The 15,515-nt window shown below is 39.2% G+C and overlaps 2 protein-coding genes and 1 long non-coding RNA gene across 3 annotated transcripts; 2 read left to right on the forward strand and 1 right to left on the reverse strand.

The window, feature by feature from the left end:
- Nucleotides 1-4,410: 4,410 nt before the first annotated feature.
- riok2 (RIO kinase 2 (yeast)) lies at nt 4,411-8,958 on the forward strand. Its single transcript, XM_026322791.1, has 10 exons — nt 4,411-4,574; nt 5,311-5,449; nt 5,545-5,661; nt 5,994-6,169; nt 6,356-6,444; nt 6,543-6,734; nt 6,830-6,922; nt 7,226-7,627; nt 7,731-7,830; nt 8,501-8,958. Exons 1-10 carry the CDS (start codon nt 4,509-4,511, stop codon nt 8,660-8,662), a joined length of 1,536 nt encoding a protein of 511 aa, XP_026178576.1. The 5' UTR covers nt 4,411-4,508; the 3' UTR covers nt 8,663-8,958.
- A 1,191-nt stretch (nt 8,959-10,149) lies between these two features.
- On the forward strand, nt 10,150-14,597 carry LOC113139514 (protein limb expression 1-like). Its single transcript, XM_026322817.2, has 6 exons — nt 10,150-10,231; nt 10,824-11,029; nt 11,776-11,916; nt 12,031-12,126; nt 13,061-13,138; nt 13,254-14,597. Exons 1-6 carry the CDS (start codon nt 10,150-10,152, stop codon nt 13,716-13,718), a joined length of 1,068 nt encoding a protein of 355 aa, XP_026178602.1. The 3' UTR covers nt 13,719-14,597.
- LOC113139534 (uncharacterized) lies at nt 10,436-15,514 on the reverse strand. The gene is made up of 3 exons (XR_003296553.1): nt 15,376-15,514; nt 13,278-13,385; nt 10,436-10,851 (listed from the first exon to the last, which is right to left on the reverse strand). It is a non-coding gene; the product is annotated as an uncharacterized LOC113139534 (long non-coding RNA).
- Nucleotide 15,515: the final 1 nt, after the last annotated feature.

Raw genomic sequence — 15,515 nt, forward strand, 5'->3', positions numbered from 1 at the left:
CTTTTATCTTATGCTAACGAGGTGCTCATTAATTTCTAATCAAAGCATCCTGATTCACTGCAGGTCCGTTGAGGATATTCAGCCCTCTAAACACAGAAAGTAGATGGGGTCATCACATTTTAAACAATACACCAGTGGACCAGTGGACACACATGAACACTCATGTAAACTCTCAAGATGGAGATGAAACGGTCTTTGAACATTTTGGCTCCTTTTTATTCAGGTGTGTTAAATTCTGCAAACCGAGACTGGGGAAAAGGATGAGATGGTACTAAGAATGAAAAAAGGGCTGCTTTGTTGAAGCATGGAAAAAAGTTACATTACACACATCATCAAAGAAGACAGTATCTCACTGGGTTGGTGAGGGTGTGTATGTATGTGCTAATGTGCACACGCACGCAGGAATTGCCGTTCCACCATGTTCCAGATAATTCCACACACAGGCGGGTCCACACTCTCCCTCTGTGCTTCCGGCCTGGCTCGATTAACACACCATCAGTTACTCTGATCTTTGCTTGTGTGTTACTGTCCAGACTGGGTGAAACAGATGACTGTGCCTGTCTGTCATAGGCAGTTTAACCAGAAATTCTGCCCCAAGATTTTCAATCTGTAGCTGCAGAGAACCAGAGGAGAAAAAAAAGTTTTATCAGCTGAAAACACATCAGTTCACTCAATCATATCTCTACAGAGTTCTACCTAGACCTCTACACTGTTCAAATATCATGCTATTGTAGCAGCAAAATATTAACCACATTCTTATAAGAAATTGGATTATAGGATGATATGATAATCTAATCAAAATCAGAGCTGGTCTATTATTGCTGATGTCAGTCAAGTGTTATCATTTGCTTCTATTTGCCTTCAGCACTGGATGAGAAGGTACACAGCAAACAAAACAGGATGAATAGGAAAAGATATGAAAACATGCATATTGTCCTCACCGGATGAAGAATGACTTGCTTAACAAGTACTTTATTAAGAATCAAAATAATTCTAAAAACATCTGCAGAGTGGAAACTGATTTTCATTCTTTCCATTATGGTTATGTACCTTTAAAAGCATGGTCTCCATGTCCAAGTGTGGTTTGCCAAATTGCTTGCATTTATTATAAAGATAAATTAAATTATATCCTCATCATGATGAGAGTCAGCAGGAGAATTCCTAACCATGTTGTGATGCTTAAAATATGCAGCTGAATAACATCTATGTGTTTTTGACAATGTGGGACTGGGTAACATGGTGAATAACAAATCCAGGGATTCAGTTAACATTGTAGAGTTAACAATGTTAACACAAGCTCTTACATTTATCCTGTTATCCTAGGTTTGACTCTCTCCCTATGTCTGCCTAATATCCCAAAGACTATCCAGTTCAAACAAAAGTCCAGGTGCACATGCATGAGGAAAATCATTCTGTTTCAACACTTGACTTAAAGCAGACAACAAAGGTCTATGTGACAAAAAACAGAACCTCAGCAGCTTCAGATATCCTCCTGTGTCACAGTGCCATCTAGCTTCAAAATGAAGAATTTAATATTTTCTGCATTTAATTAATTAATGCATCATACATTCTTCCTAGTGTGTTTCTAAACTGTAACGTTGAAATATGCTGAGTTTTAAATGGTTGTATTCAACAGTATGACATATTCTCCTTTGTGAAAGCAAAGAGCAGAATCATTTGGATGAATCCTGTCACCAGTATTATTTTACATTTCATGTTATAAAGTGGGGCAGGTATCTGTATGGCCTGATACATTTTACAGAAGTAGCACAGTCGTACACACTAACTTACAAAAGTTTCAAATATGTAACTTTTGTAGAAGCTATGGTCAATTTAAAGGTCATAGTTTATGGTGGTGGTGGTGGTATAGTAATATCTCACTGTTTAGTTAACTACTTGTGTATAAAATGAAGTATGAGTGTTTATTTTACTACCCAGGATACACCTGCTGGAGTTGTTAATGCACTTAGCACACCATAGTAACACAGAGTGGTCATATGCATAGCGGATCATGAAACAGACATGATGCAGTGCAGAGGGTGTGAATGGCTGCTGGAAAACTGTTGAGGCCCATGCTCAGTGACTCACACAGAGCTCATTTTCTTACTCGCTGCACACTTTGTCTTGGGTAATAAACTTCCAATGTCTTTGAATAACTTAATTACTTATAAAGCCAAAGACAATTCAATCTGGGGTCCACAGCATTATCACTAAAAGGATGTACAAAAAGAACCCTGCTTAATTTATACTTTGTATGTGAGCACAGAGCATGGCTGGACGCAGGCACTTGCTCAACCGCAGAATGTTAAATAAACCAGTGGAGGAATTTAACTGAGTCAACACAGCCTGTGGAAGTGGAGAGTTGTGTGTGCTGGGAGCTGAACAGAGCGGCGTCTGTCAATGGACAGTCCTGAGTACACACTCATGCTCTGTTTAGACTCTACCTGGCCATAGGAATGCTCAGAATCCCGCTGCTATGGCAACAGAAACCTGTCAGTAAACCTGTCTTTAACACCTGATCCTTGAATTTCACTGGGATAACTGTTGCTTCCTAAAGCATCACTTGAATTATATTTTTTACATTATACAACATGGTGTATTTTATTGTTCCTGTGGGAAAACTCATCTTGGACTCACAGCACTGATCTAACATGATTACAAGACAGTGAAACAGACGAGAGCTATCAACCACTGAATAAATAACATCCAACACATTCACAATAGTAGTTTATGGAACATATTGAGTTGTCCACACACCAAATATTTGTATTACTCTTGCACTCTCCATGCCTTTTTGTATCCATCTAGCTACATAAAATTTTTATTTACGCCTGTTAATGTCCTGTGTAAAGGTTCTATTGACTGGTGGCAATAAAGACACATATTGCACAACCCCTACAGCCAACAATGCACACCTGTCATGTTTCATGCCACTAGCAGAGATGGTGTTTGTCTCACAATCAAAAAGAGTTTATATTTTCCATATTGGCAAATCTTCCTCTAGTCGTTCAATAATAAACTACACCTGTATCATTGTCATCCAATGCAACGCTTCACAACACCTGTAAACATGGTAACTGTACACAACAAAAATGGTGACAGTTGTGGCCTTAAAATGCTTGTATATTAAAAATGCAGGGGAAAATGAGACTAAAATGTCACTAATGAAAACTAGACTAAGATATCATCACATTTTTTGACTACAACTGGGCAAAAAACAAAAAAAAACAAATCGCAAAATGATTAAATGCATGCTAAAAGATGGATTATATAGATTTTTATTAAAAGACTAAATCTAAAATTAAACCAGGTGCCAAAGCTAAAGAGATGGGAACAAGAAGAATGGAACAAGATCCTGTGGCCATTCTTTAATAGCTCCTGAACAAAACAGCATCTCATGGGCAACACGCTATTACAGCATGGCAGAGGTAATGCATGGAAAAGAGATAGCAGGCTACGTTGTGGACATACATTAATAATGGGTGGGAACAATCACATATCAGAACCTATGTGTCTGAATGGAAAGGTAAGCTACTGAAACAAGATGTCTGTGTTTTTCTGATGAACTTTTTGTATGAAAGTTTCCAAAAGATAAAGTGAAAAGACAGACATGGAGTAGCACTGGGGAGAAAGGACAGTGAGCCACGTGACTGCTCATTTCTCTGCAGTGTGATTAGAAAACTGACAGGACTTGACTGACAACATGTTATACAAGTTATACGTTTCCAGATCTTTGCAAAGATGGTGCAATTGGCAGATGCAGCTCTAAGTAATTTTTTTGTGGTTTTCAGTTGTATACAGATTTGTTTAAAATTGTTAAAATTGCCCAACCCTCCCGATTCACCATACACTGTCTATAGTATATATAGTATGTGTGGCCCAGTGATGGACAGGTGACCTGTCCAGGGTGTACCCCTGCCTTTCACCCAAAGAGAGCTGGGATAGGCTCCAGCAGATCCCTGTGACCCTAAATAAGGATAAGTGGGTATAGATGATGGATGGATGAAATTCATATGTGAATGAGAAAAATATTAATATTTCACCAGACTGTAACTTAAAAAACAATTGTATAGCTTGCCAACAGTATTGTCTATTTAGCTAAATCATCTAAAATGCTTCATAAAATTATATTAATAGTTTAAACGACTCAGTAAGAACAAAATATTATATTTCTTTCATTAGTTACCCATTACAATTTACAAAAGAAGACTAGTTTGGGAATAGAAATCCACATTTTTAACATAACCAATTATCTTGTGACATCTGTAACAAGCGCCGGAGAATCGATCGTAAATTCAGTGTGTTTATTAAATTCATTTATTTATTATTAAACTTAGACAGAGCTCGGCCGTCATGCAGGCCCACGTGACTCTGTGTAAATCTGAAATGACGTGTCTTCCGTTTAGTAAACTTCCGCCTTGCACGTGTGTTTACTGAAAATGCGGACACTAGTCGAATAAACATTGATATTAACATTTTATAAACGAAACTGTGCGCCATTTGAAAATATGGGGAAGCTGAATGTCGTGGTGTTGAGATATTTATCTCGAGACGACTTCCGAGTCCTCACGGCGGTAAGAAGCGGATTGAAATAACGTTAAATAAGTGATGTACCGGTGGCAGAGTTAGCGTGTGCTAAGCTAACGTTGTCGGTTTTTCGTTAAGTTGTTAGCTCTCGGTGACGTAACGTCACAGTGCGTGCGTCAGGTGTGTTTTAAATATCGGTAAGGTTGTGTCAAACAGGTGCTTGAAGATATTTCACTATTGCAGTGGGCAAGTCAATGCTAGTGTTGCTAAAGCAACAAAGTATAAACACTTCGCTGTAAAATATTAACTTTATATCGTTTGTTTACATGTCAGGTACGATTGTTGTGCTGACAGTCATTATTATTATTGAATTATTACGTACCTAGACCAGGTGGAGGCATTCACTGTTCATACGTTTCAATGGTCAAAATTTTAGTTGCAAAGTGTCTTCAGTTTTTGAATCTAGTTTCACTCAACAATTGAACCAAAAGCGTCTTTACTGTTTTGCCATTTTTACAAGTGAATTTTAAAATAATACTTACATCCTTATATGTAGGTAAAAGTCACTATAATCTTGGTCATACTGCCACTTAAGAGATCACTTATTTAATCAATTCTGGTGTTAGTGAATGCTCTCTACATTGTCAGTGTTTGTCAGTCACAACGAGACATAAAGGGCTTTAGAAAATTCTGGGGGTTTTTTTGGCACTTTGTAGAGAAAGTCATGCAATCAGTTCAGTTGTGACATATTCTTTTTCTTCCTGTGAATCTTCCCTCAAACAGGTTGAGATGGGGATGAAGAATCATGAAATAGTTCCAGTGAGTCTTCTGTCCTCTATTGCTAGCCTGAAACATGGTGGTTGCAACAAGATCCTCAGAGAGCTTGTCAAGCACAAACTTGTAGTCTATGAACGCACCAAGAGTAAGAGAACACACAGCATTACAAACGTTGACTCACAGTCCTGAGACAATACATGTACATCATTATTTTGTGTGGTGTTGCTCTGTTGATTCCAGCTGTGCAAGGCTACAGGTTGAACTTTGGAGGATATGACTACCTTGCACTGAAGACTTTGTGCTCCAGAGAAGTGATCGTTTCAGTTGGTAACCAGATGGGAGTGGGTAAAGAGTCAGGTAAGAAAAAATATGTAAATATTTGTGTGTACTTCCACAAATTCACATTCTTTGACTGTGGCGATTTGTTTCTAATCATTAGTGTAATGCATTTTTATTGATATCAATTACATAAAATGTATAATTATAATATTTATACTATATATTTATAATACAACTATGATCATAAAGTGAAAGGACCATGTAACCTTTCTTCCAAAAGGAATTAACTGGAACAAGACAGCAGTTTTAATGAGTCCTGAGATGAGAAGGTGTATATAACAATGTTACCCTTCCATATCCATGGTTCCATTTCTAAGTTCAATGTATTTCGTTTTCTTCTCCTCCTATAGATATATATATTGTTGCAAGTCCAAATGGGGAGCAGTACGCTCTTAAGCTTCACAGACTGGGTCGTACATCCTTCAGGAACCTAAAGAACAAAAGAGATTACCACAAGCACAGGAAAAACATGTCCTGGCTCTACCTTTCTCGCCTGTCAGCCATGAAGGAGTTTGCTTACATGAAGGTAAAGGACCAAATCCAACACAATAGCTGATGTTTCTATATACAGTAGCATATATCATATTTATGTGAGAAAACAACATTGCGATCAGGCATTGCACCACACAAAGCTGGATTTGTGTGATGCAGTGCCTGAACACAATGTTGTTTCAATGTTGCATCTTGTGATTCATCTCTTTACTCCTCCCAGGCACTGTATGATCGAGGCTTTCCTGTTCCCAAACCTGTGGATTATAACAGACATGCTGTAGTGATGGAGCTCATCAATGGATATCCACTGTATGTAAACAACCCATCTTTCTTTCCTGCTTTAAGTATTACATAGTACACTCTTTGTACTACCTGTTGCTTATATCTGTATTGCCACTCACTTTCAGGTGTCAGGTGCATGAACTTCAGGATCCCCCAGCCCTATACAACGAGTTCATGGAGCTCATAGTCAAACTGGCCAATCACGGCCTGATTCATGGAGACTTTAACGAGTTCAACCTCATGTTGGACGACCAGGACCACATAACTATGATCGACTTCCCTCAAATGGTGTCCACCTCACATCCTAATGCTGAATGGTTGGTGTCTCTGCCATAACATTAAAAATGGAAGAATAGTTCATAAAATATCAAAAGATGTCCATGTTGTTCACTTCTTCAACCTTAATTTGTAGGTATTTTGACAGAGACGTCAAATGTATCAGAGATTTCTTCGCAAAACGATTCAATTATGAGAGCGAGCTCTTTCCTACTTTTAAAGACATCAGGTAACTGGTCATATTAACTTCTTAGTTGCCATAAAACAGGAAGAAAAGAAATTGTCTTGGATATTTGCAGTATATTTTGTAAGTGGAAATAGGTTTTAATTTAGTTTCATCACATTGAGCTGCTTCATTTTATTTACGTCTGCAATTTGTTATATTATTCTTTTAGTTTAATTTTTGATCAGCTAAAGTTAAATACTTTTTATGCCAGGTTTTTAACACACTAAGAAAAATTGCATTTAAAATATGACTAATCTTTGAGACAAAAGCAGTTGTTACATAATCTCTTATTGTATATCCCTACAGGCGGTCTTATTCTCTCGACGTAGAAGTCTCAGCTAGTGGCTTCACCAAAGATCTAGAGAGAGATGGCACATTGCTACACCCAGCAGGACCTGATGACGATGACGAAGAGGCAGCTGACAAGAAAACGGAAAGAGAGGATGAGAGTGTTGACATGGAAGAATACAAACATGCAATACTGGAACTGGAGGGTCTGAAAGTTAGCGACACACATTCAGAGGTACAAGATGAGGACAGGAAAAAGAGTGAAACCTGGGAAGAAAAGGAAGAGGCTGAGACAGCACCTACAGCTGGAAGTGATGAAGACAAAGAGAAGGACTTAGAGGAAGAGTTGATGGAAGCAGAGGATGACTGTCCAGAGTTGGCAGACCTTTCTGCCTCCAATAAAGAGTTCAAACCTTTTAGGTAAACACAATAGAAGGATAGAAATTATACAACATTTTTGTGGTTTGTTGTAAATGTGGCATAATAGTAACCAATATTTTTTTCTACGTGTCTTCTCCTGCAGGGACTCAGACAGTCTTTTACACATGGCAGAACACAGGAGGAGGAGAACAGACAGTGAGGCTACAATGGGCAGCATAGGGAGCTGCTCTACCATACCACCAGTAAGAAAAACACAGCTGTCTGCACTTTAGTGTGTAATACAAGGGTCAAGGTGAGAGGAAGGGACACTAAAGACTGACTTGATCATTGGACACAGTGACTATTTGGGCTACAGTAGTTGCAGCAGCAGCAAGAAGGCCATGGGTTCGCAACCCATCAGCTGCCTTTCTGTGTGGAGTTTGCATGTTCTCCCTGTGCTTGTGTGCGTTTTCTCCAGGTACTGTGGTTTCCTCCCACAGTCCAAAAACATGTATGTCAGGTTGATTAGTGACTCTAACTTGCCCATAGGAGTGAGTGTGAGTGTGTGAGGTTGTTTGTCTCTATGTGGCCCTGTGATGGACTGGTGACCTGTCCAGGTGTACCCCTGCCTATCACCCAAAGAGAGCTGGGATAGGCTCCAGCAGATCCCTGTGACCCTTGTTAGGAATAAGCGAGTATAGATAATGGATTAATAGATAGTGGTAGCAGTCTCAGTAAACAGTTTTGAACAAAAACTGGAAAGTCCATTAGGTGTTGCCAGAAAGCTTTCCCATGGTATTACAGGTTGTGAGAGAGTGTGACAGGTGACTTGTCATGGCTACAGCATGGCTACATAGGGTTGTGTCTATTGCAGTCAGAGCACGTACATTGATTTTGAGTAACTTGCTGTCATTGTTACTGTGTGTGCTGCAGGAAGTGGTCCGCCAGAAAGTGCGGAGTCAGCTCACGAAACAGCAGAAAGCAGCACAGAGGAGACGCCTGCAGAAGGGAGAGGCCAACTTGGTGACCAAATCCAGGAGGGAGAACCAAAGTAACATCAAGTCTAGTATGGAGAGCGCCTACTTCTGGGGATAAATGGGACTGCAGTTATGGATGAGATTCAGGTCAATCTGATTTCTTTCAGCATGCATCCATTGCCCATCTGTTACTTTGTCTAAACTCAGCTCTTCTTACTATCATGAAAAAATCAGAGGGTGATTGGAAAAAAATGACAATTTTTCTAGTGCACCCCAAAAACTTTGAAAATATCCTTAGTCAAGTATAACAAACCATGTTTGAACTGATGTGACCTGTCATGTTTTAATGTAAATATGGACTACGTAATGTTTGAGGAGAAGCATATGATTGACAATTAAATCATTTATACAATACTGCTGAAGTGTGTGTTCTTTTCAAAATAATCAAACACCCTTTTTACAGGAAACAACCCCTTTGCTAAAAATTGTTGCTTGTCAACTTGATCTGATTGTTTTAAATTGATGCTCATAAATAACCCCAGCTTCCAAAATTAGTACAACAGATGGTACCATATAAAGTTGCTGTTATTGAGATCTCAGATTTATTCTCCCCGTGAGTATACTGCTGACAGAATGACTAACATGGCTGAGTATTTAAATCCAATGTATACAAGTTGGTGGAGAGCTTTTATTTATTCAAAGGTCTCTAACAATTACGGTCCTTCCACCCTGCCGTTAAAAAAAAAAATAGAAAATGATATAATCATCTAGTAAAATATATGGTCCAGAACATATCAACATATTATTTTTAACATGCAAGTTAAAACTAATTGAGCGGCAACGTTTGGAGCTAAGAAACTGCTTCTTAGAATTTGGTTTATTTATGCGTAAGAGGCTTTCACAGAGCTGATGAATTCAGACTTGAACAATAGCCATTCATATTGAAGAGGGTGAATGGAGCTCAGACCCTGGGCTAAGTTGGCTCAAATTAGTGTGTGAAGTCAGAAGAATCCTACCCCCACACACATGTTGCATAGAATTATCCCTATGATCCTGGGTATTGACATGGAAGAGAAGCATCTAGTAATATACAGAACATGTCTAGTAATTAACCGAACAGTTTCTTATATTTCGCTATTCATCAAAATGGTACACTGTGCTGTTGGTGGTTTCATTTGGAAAGTTTGTGCAGATCTTTAGCTGTCCAACTCTCTTCAGGGATTAGCCAGCTGCACAGCCCAAGGGGAGGGGCTCGGCATTCCTACTCTGCACCTCTGTGTGTTTGTGTGCATGTGTAGAAAGACCGAGGGGCCCTCTGAGCTAATTGGCAGCGAGGGTGACAAAGGTGGTCTGCTTCAAAAGAGAAACCCTGGTGAGATGTTCACACAGGAAAAGAGGAGGAGGAGGGGAGAAAGGGAGATTGGAGGGGCTTTCAGGTTTTAAGTTTATTCTTGATAATGTTCTCATCCTGAGCTGCAGTAAGGGTAGAGGGTGCTCATTTCTAGGGTCATGTGGGTCATTTTGATAGACCGTTTTGATGAAGCATGTGGGAGCTGGTAAAAGCGGACTGAACGTGTTTAGGACGACTGTGGACGTAAACAGTGGATGAGAATGAGTAAAGTGAAAGTTGAGGAGAGCATCATGTTATGCCTGTCGAAGAGTGAGACTGACACCAGCACCAAAGACTGTGAGTAACTCAGACATTTTGTCAGAAACTCTTTATTGGTTTCACCAGGAAATAGACCCATCTTTTGATTGCAAGTATCAGAATCAAACTGTTACAGCTGCAGTTACCAATGATCTGACATTAATGTGATACAAAACATAAAAACAATGTTTTTCTAAAAACTATGTATTGTGAAATGTATGTCTCCATCAAGTGTCAGTCAAACTATCTTTACTGAGCTGCAGTGAATTGTTTTACAAAGTTAAAGTCAGGAAACATTAAAAACTATTGCAGGTTCAGCAGAAGCTCAGTGGTTACAAAATGCTGATTTGTGTAACTTATGGGGTGTTTCCCTTCAGATCATAATTCTACTTAAATGCTGCCTGAGAATGCTGGTTTATAGACGGATAGATTTTTTATTTAGGTGTTACAGGTTTTCCCTGAGATAGACAAAAAAACTTCACTTCTAATAACAGGCTTTATGAAGACTGATGACATCTTGACTCTAAATCAGATAAATGCATGAATTTACATTGACACAATTTACTTTCTGTCACGGTCATGAGTGTTTTCAGCGTTGTCAGTCGTCATTTTGACATCCCCATGTATGCAGTGAATGTGGTGGCCATGCTCCATAACTTCTGGGAGGAGAAGCAGAAGAGTCAGCTAAATGGTCCTTCCCATGAATCAGATGGTTCTGGTGATGACGCAGCCGGCCTGACCGAGAGCCTGCTGTTGTATGAGTCTGCAGCCTCCCTTGGTCCCCCATATGTCTGCTATGTCACCCTTCCTGGAGGAAGCTGCTTTGGCAACTTTAAGGTGTGTTTGTGCACTTAGCAGTTGATTTAACGTGACTACACTGCCAAAATGATTCAGAATGTACAAAGTTATCTTTAATGACCTGTTGGAAATATCAACAATATGTGGTGAGTGTCCAAAAGTGACCAAAATGTGTTGTATTGTAATTTCCTTTTGAGATTATCCTGATAATAAAATATTAGAGAACATGGTAACTTTAAGGTCTATTTTATATAATCTATATTAGAATATATGTATATTTTATGTTTTAGCACTAAAAGCATTTGAATGTGTGACATCTGTATTATATCAACAGTCACATTCAAAGGTATGAGCTTACGAGTAACACTTGAAGGCCACTCGTGGGCTAAATAAACATACTGTCAGACACACATTTAAGGTTATTTAAAACTGATGTTAGTTCTATAAAATCTGTCAGTGGGCTCAGTGAGACCGGACAGCAGCCCCCAGCTCACAGCAGACATTTGACTGTGATTTGTGAACGCTTCTAACCTTCTCCTAATCTCATTGGTGATCTGAGTTATGATTCCATGATTAGCTCTAGTAGTGAAGTGTAAAGAAAGATGTAACTAAGAGTGCCTATTTACAGAAACTACTTCTAGACTTGAGTGAGTCAACTAGGCTCACAAATATCAACAGAACCTGAAATTTCAGTTTGAAATGAGTGAGATTCACATCTAGCCAGTATCGTTTTGTGCTTGTCTTGAGATTTTAACCCTACATGTTCATCATCTCCTCATACCCAGGTGTGTGACACACAGGCAGAGGCTCGGAGGGATGCAGCTCGTGTGGCTCTGATGAACTCACTTGTGAACGAGCTGCCCGGCCGACGCATCAACCCTCAGTTCATCACTCAGAGTCTGCAGCAGGCAGCCAGTGAGAGTGCTGTGAGTGTGAGCGAGTGCAAACACACAGTGATACACCTCCTTGTAAGGCATGACACAGAAGGAGAATGTTTAGTCTCAACATCATTGCTGACCTGCACCATTGTCTCTGTGAAGGTCACAATCGAAGATGCATATGATTCAAGCACCAGCATAGGAGCCTACTGTTTGCTTCTCCATTCCTATATGGGAAGGACGATGCTAGAGTTCCAGGTAAAACATAAAACTGAATTCTACTTTGTTTGCAGAAAATCATGCAAATGATCTGTTAAAGAATTTGAGCTTTGTGAACTGTTTCCTTCCACTATAACAGCCTAGATACTGTGGCCCCTGAAGCATTATCCTTTTACATAAGTACACAACAAAAATCACAACCACTGGGTGGTAATGACACACTCCATTGTTATCATTACACCCGTCTGTTGCCTATTTATTCCCATTCCTTCTCATTCTCACTCAGACCCCGGTAGGGAGTCATGGTAGGAAGCACTTAATATTTCTACCTTTGTATAATAAACATGTGTCTGCAGGCAGGGGGTTATTACTAGGAGGAAATGGGTTCATTATCACATCTGCAAAAGCACAACTCAAAAAGATGGAGCGCTTCCAAGTAATACATACACCTCCAAATGTACATACACAGATACTGAGATTAAGTCACACATATACAAAAGCATGCACAGACTGCATCAGCCTTGCTTTATACAGCTGTGAGTGCTTTGGATAAGTCATACATTTATTCAGTACAGGAAGGTGACACATAGTTTGGTGGTCAGGCAGAATCAACAAGTAGCACAGGGTAGATACACACTTCAACAACATGGACCTTAACCCCAGACCACTAACATGTCACATTCCCCATCTGTGCTTCTTTAGGTCAATTTTAGTTAATGTGTAGACGCTCTCTGTTTAACACAAATGTTACCTGCTTTTAACATGTGGCAGCTGTTCAGACAGACGGGATTTTATAAACACAGTAAAATCTACCTGGTGCAGATTTACAGTAAGTTTTCAAACGAATCATCCACAGTTTAGGTGTTTGAGTTTGAGTTCACATAGGTCACTTTTTAAGGATCTGCGCAGGATTTTTACTCCACTTTCACTGTTTTTTTTTCACCCACTGTTTTCGCTCTTTTTTGCTCTATAGGAAATGATGACAGTTTTCCAGTTGCTGCACTGGAATGGGACACTGAAGGATCTGAGGGAAAGGCAGTGTTCTCGACAGGTGCACACTTTGCCAAGATATCTCGTCAGCAAATTTTGATGAAGCATTAATATCCCTGCCTCTTCATAGTGAAAATTGTTTGTTTTTCTTTTGTTGTTATTTTTTCGTGTCTCAGAGTGTGATTGCGTATTACTCTCACCGAAGACTTGATGAGTACATGCGCAGCAGCATGGCACTGGACTGGCTCGGACGGGAGCAGAGGTCACCAGGGTGTCTCGGGGAGGAGCTGCAGGTGGCCCAGAGGGAACTGGTGTTGGCCCGGCGTCGAGGCATAGAATTGCGTTTCCAAAAGGAAAAGACAGAGATCCTTAGTTTGGCGCTGAGTCAGGCATACATTCACCACACACCTGAAGCCTTCAGCCAGACACTGAGTCACACATACAAACAAGAAGAACTTCCTTTACATACATTACACAGCCAGGACACAGAGGAACAGATGACTCCACCCTCCAGTCCTTCAATAACCCACCATAAAAACACAAAGCAAACAGTCTGTCCAGCCTCTGGCAAACACATGGCTTTCAACTGTCCCTCACCATGTTCACAGCAGACATATTTACCTTTCAATAGTTTTGACTAGATTGAAGCAGGTGGATGGATGAGAAAAAGGTGTCTGCATGAGCTGGAAGTTTACCACTAGAGATGTGAACAGAAACCACTACACATGGTTATCATGGTCTTCAGGTTTTCTGCAAAAATATGTGTTCTGTAATCAACAGATTGCACATATTTTGTTTATATTATTGTTTATTAATAATGCCCTAACCTTATTAACATTATTTCATTGCTATAGCACTAGGACTTAAAGACGTGTACATGCATTAACTCAGTGCTTTCCCTTGTCGTGTGTCCTGTCTCTCTTCCTATCTAGCATGATTCAGTTGCCTTGATGGAAATAACTTGCTGAGGCATTTCAGGAGGGTGACTGACTGTGGAACATGTTTAATGACATGCTGGCTCCATGTTATGAGACATAAAGTCAAAAAAAATTTCTGTCTTTATTTGACAATGTCAGGGATCAGCCGTGTATAAAATACATGACTGGTGTATATGCGTTAGAGGTTAGTATATGATATAAGAAAGCTGGTCTGGTCAATTGCAGATAATAAGAACCAGCCCTTAATGTGTTCTATGTGGTAGAATAAATGCAGGCCAAGAGCATTTGATCATTAGTTTGGTTAAAGACGGAATGAATGCATTTTAAAGGGAAACATTGAGCTTATAATTTTTTTGTTATTCATGATCAATTTATTACCAATTATATGATGCGAAATGTAATTTTATTAAGTTTGTTACCTTACCTGCATGTTTACTGTACCTCAGTCAAATAACCATGACACTGACAGTATGGATTAGTTGTTAAGGTTCTTTACAAATGCTAAACTGAAGAATTCTGGTTTCCAGGACCACCTTGCTACTGGAATGAACCAATAAAGAAAATAAAGTTATAGCTTTTTAATGAAAGACTCATTCCTTTGTGGACTTTGAAGTACTACTTGCTCTACTTTCTCTTGTAAGAGAGATCTCAGTAAGATTATGTGTATAAATAAAGCATATGGCAAAAACAACATCAGATTCATCTCTAACGTGACTTGAAATCCAAACACGTGTAACCTGTCCACACCCAACCCCCTCCACCCTCACTTTACCTTACTGTTGGGCCAGAATACCTTCTGGAAGTGAGGCGCCATTTATTTTGGATACAGGAGATCTGGACCAAATTCCATTAGCATTTACAAATCCAGACTTGATGGTAGAACCTTTGACTTAATAACATTTATAACTGACAAACTCTTGTTAATAGATAATGAAAAGTTGAGACACACAAGGCCCTTTTTTAAAGTTCTACTACGACATTTATAACTGCAAACCCGATGACCTATTAGAAAATATAAAATATTACTAATCTGTTTTAACTGCATTATTACTGAATAGAAACACACAGCCATGCTCACAACATGACTTAACTTAAACATGACTTGTACTGTTACATTTACTTTGCTGTTCTCTCTATATTTACACTACTTTAAGGTTTGCACAAATAGCAGCAGCAATTATTATATATCAGCTGTAATGTTGATAAAGAATTTAGAAAAGGATTTGGATCTTAGATGTTCTGTAGTCCTCTTTCAGTGGTCACATCGAGTTTCAATTATTTTTTGACCTGATCTATAAGACATTTGTAAATTATTTGCCAATAATTATAGTTTCTAAGTCATTTATAAATGTTGTCTTACCATAACTTTGTCCAGTTTGGCCTCGCTGGCTTTCCGTAGAGAGGTGGAGTAGTCACGTGATCAGAGGCTGAGATAGTGGAGTTCCTGGAACAAACAAAAACAAATGACAGCTGACTGTCAGAGCTATCACCTTATGTCAC

The sequence above is a fragment of the Mastacembelus armatus genome, chromosome 9, assembly GCF_900324485.2.
Source record: "Mastacembelus armatus chromosome 9, fMasArm1.2, whole genome shotgun sequence".
Lineage (NCBI taxonomy): Eukaryota > Metazoa > Chordata > Actinopteri > Synbranchiformes > Mastacembelidae > Mastacembelus > Mastacembelus armatus.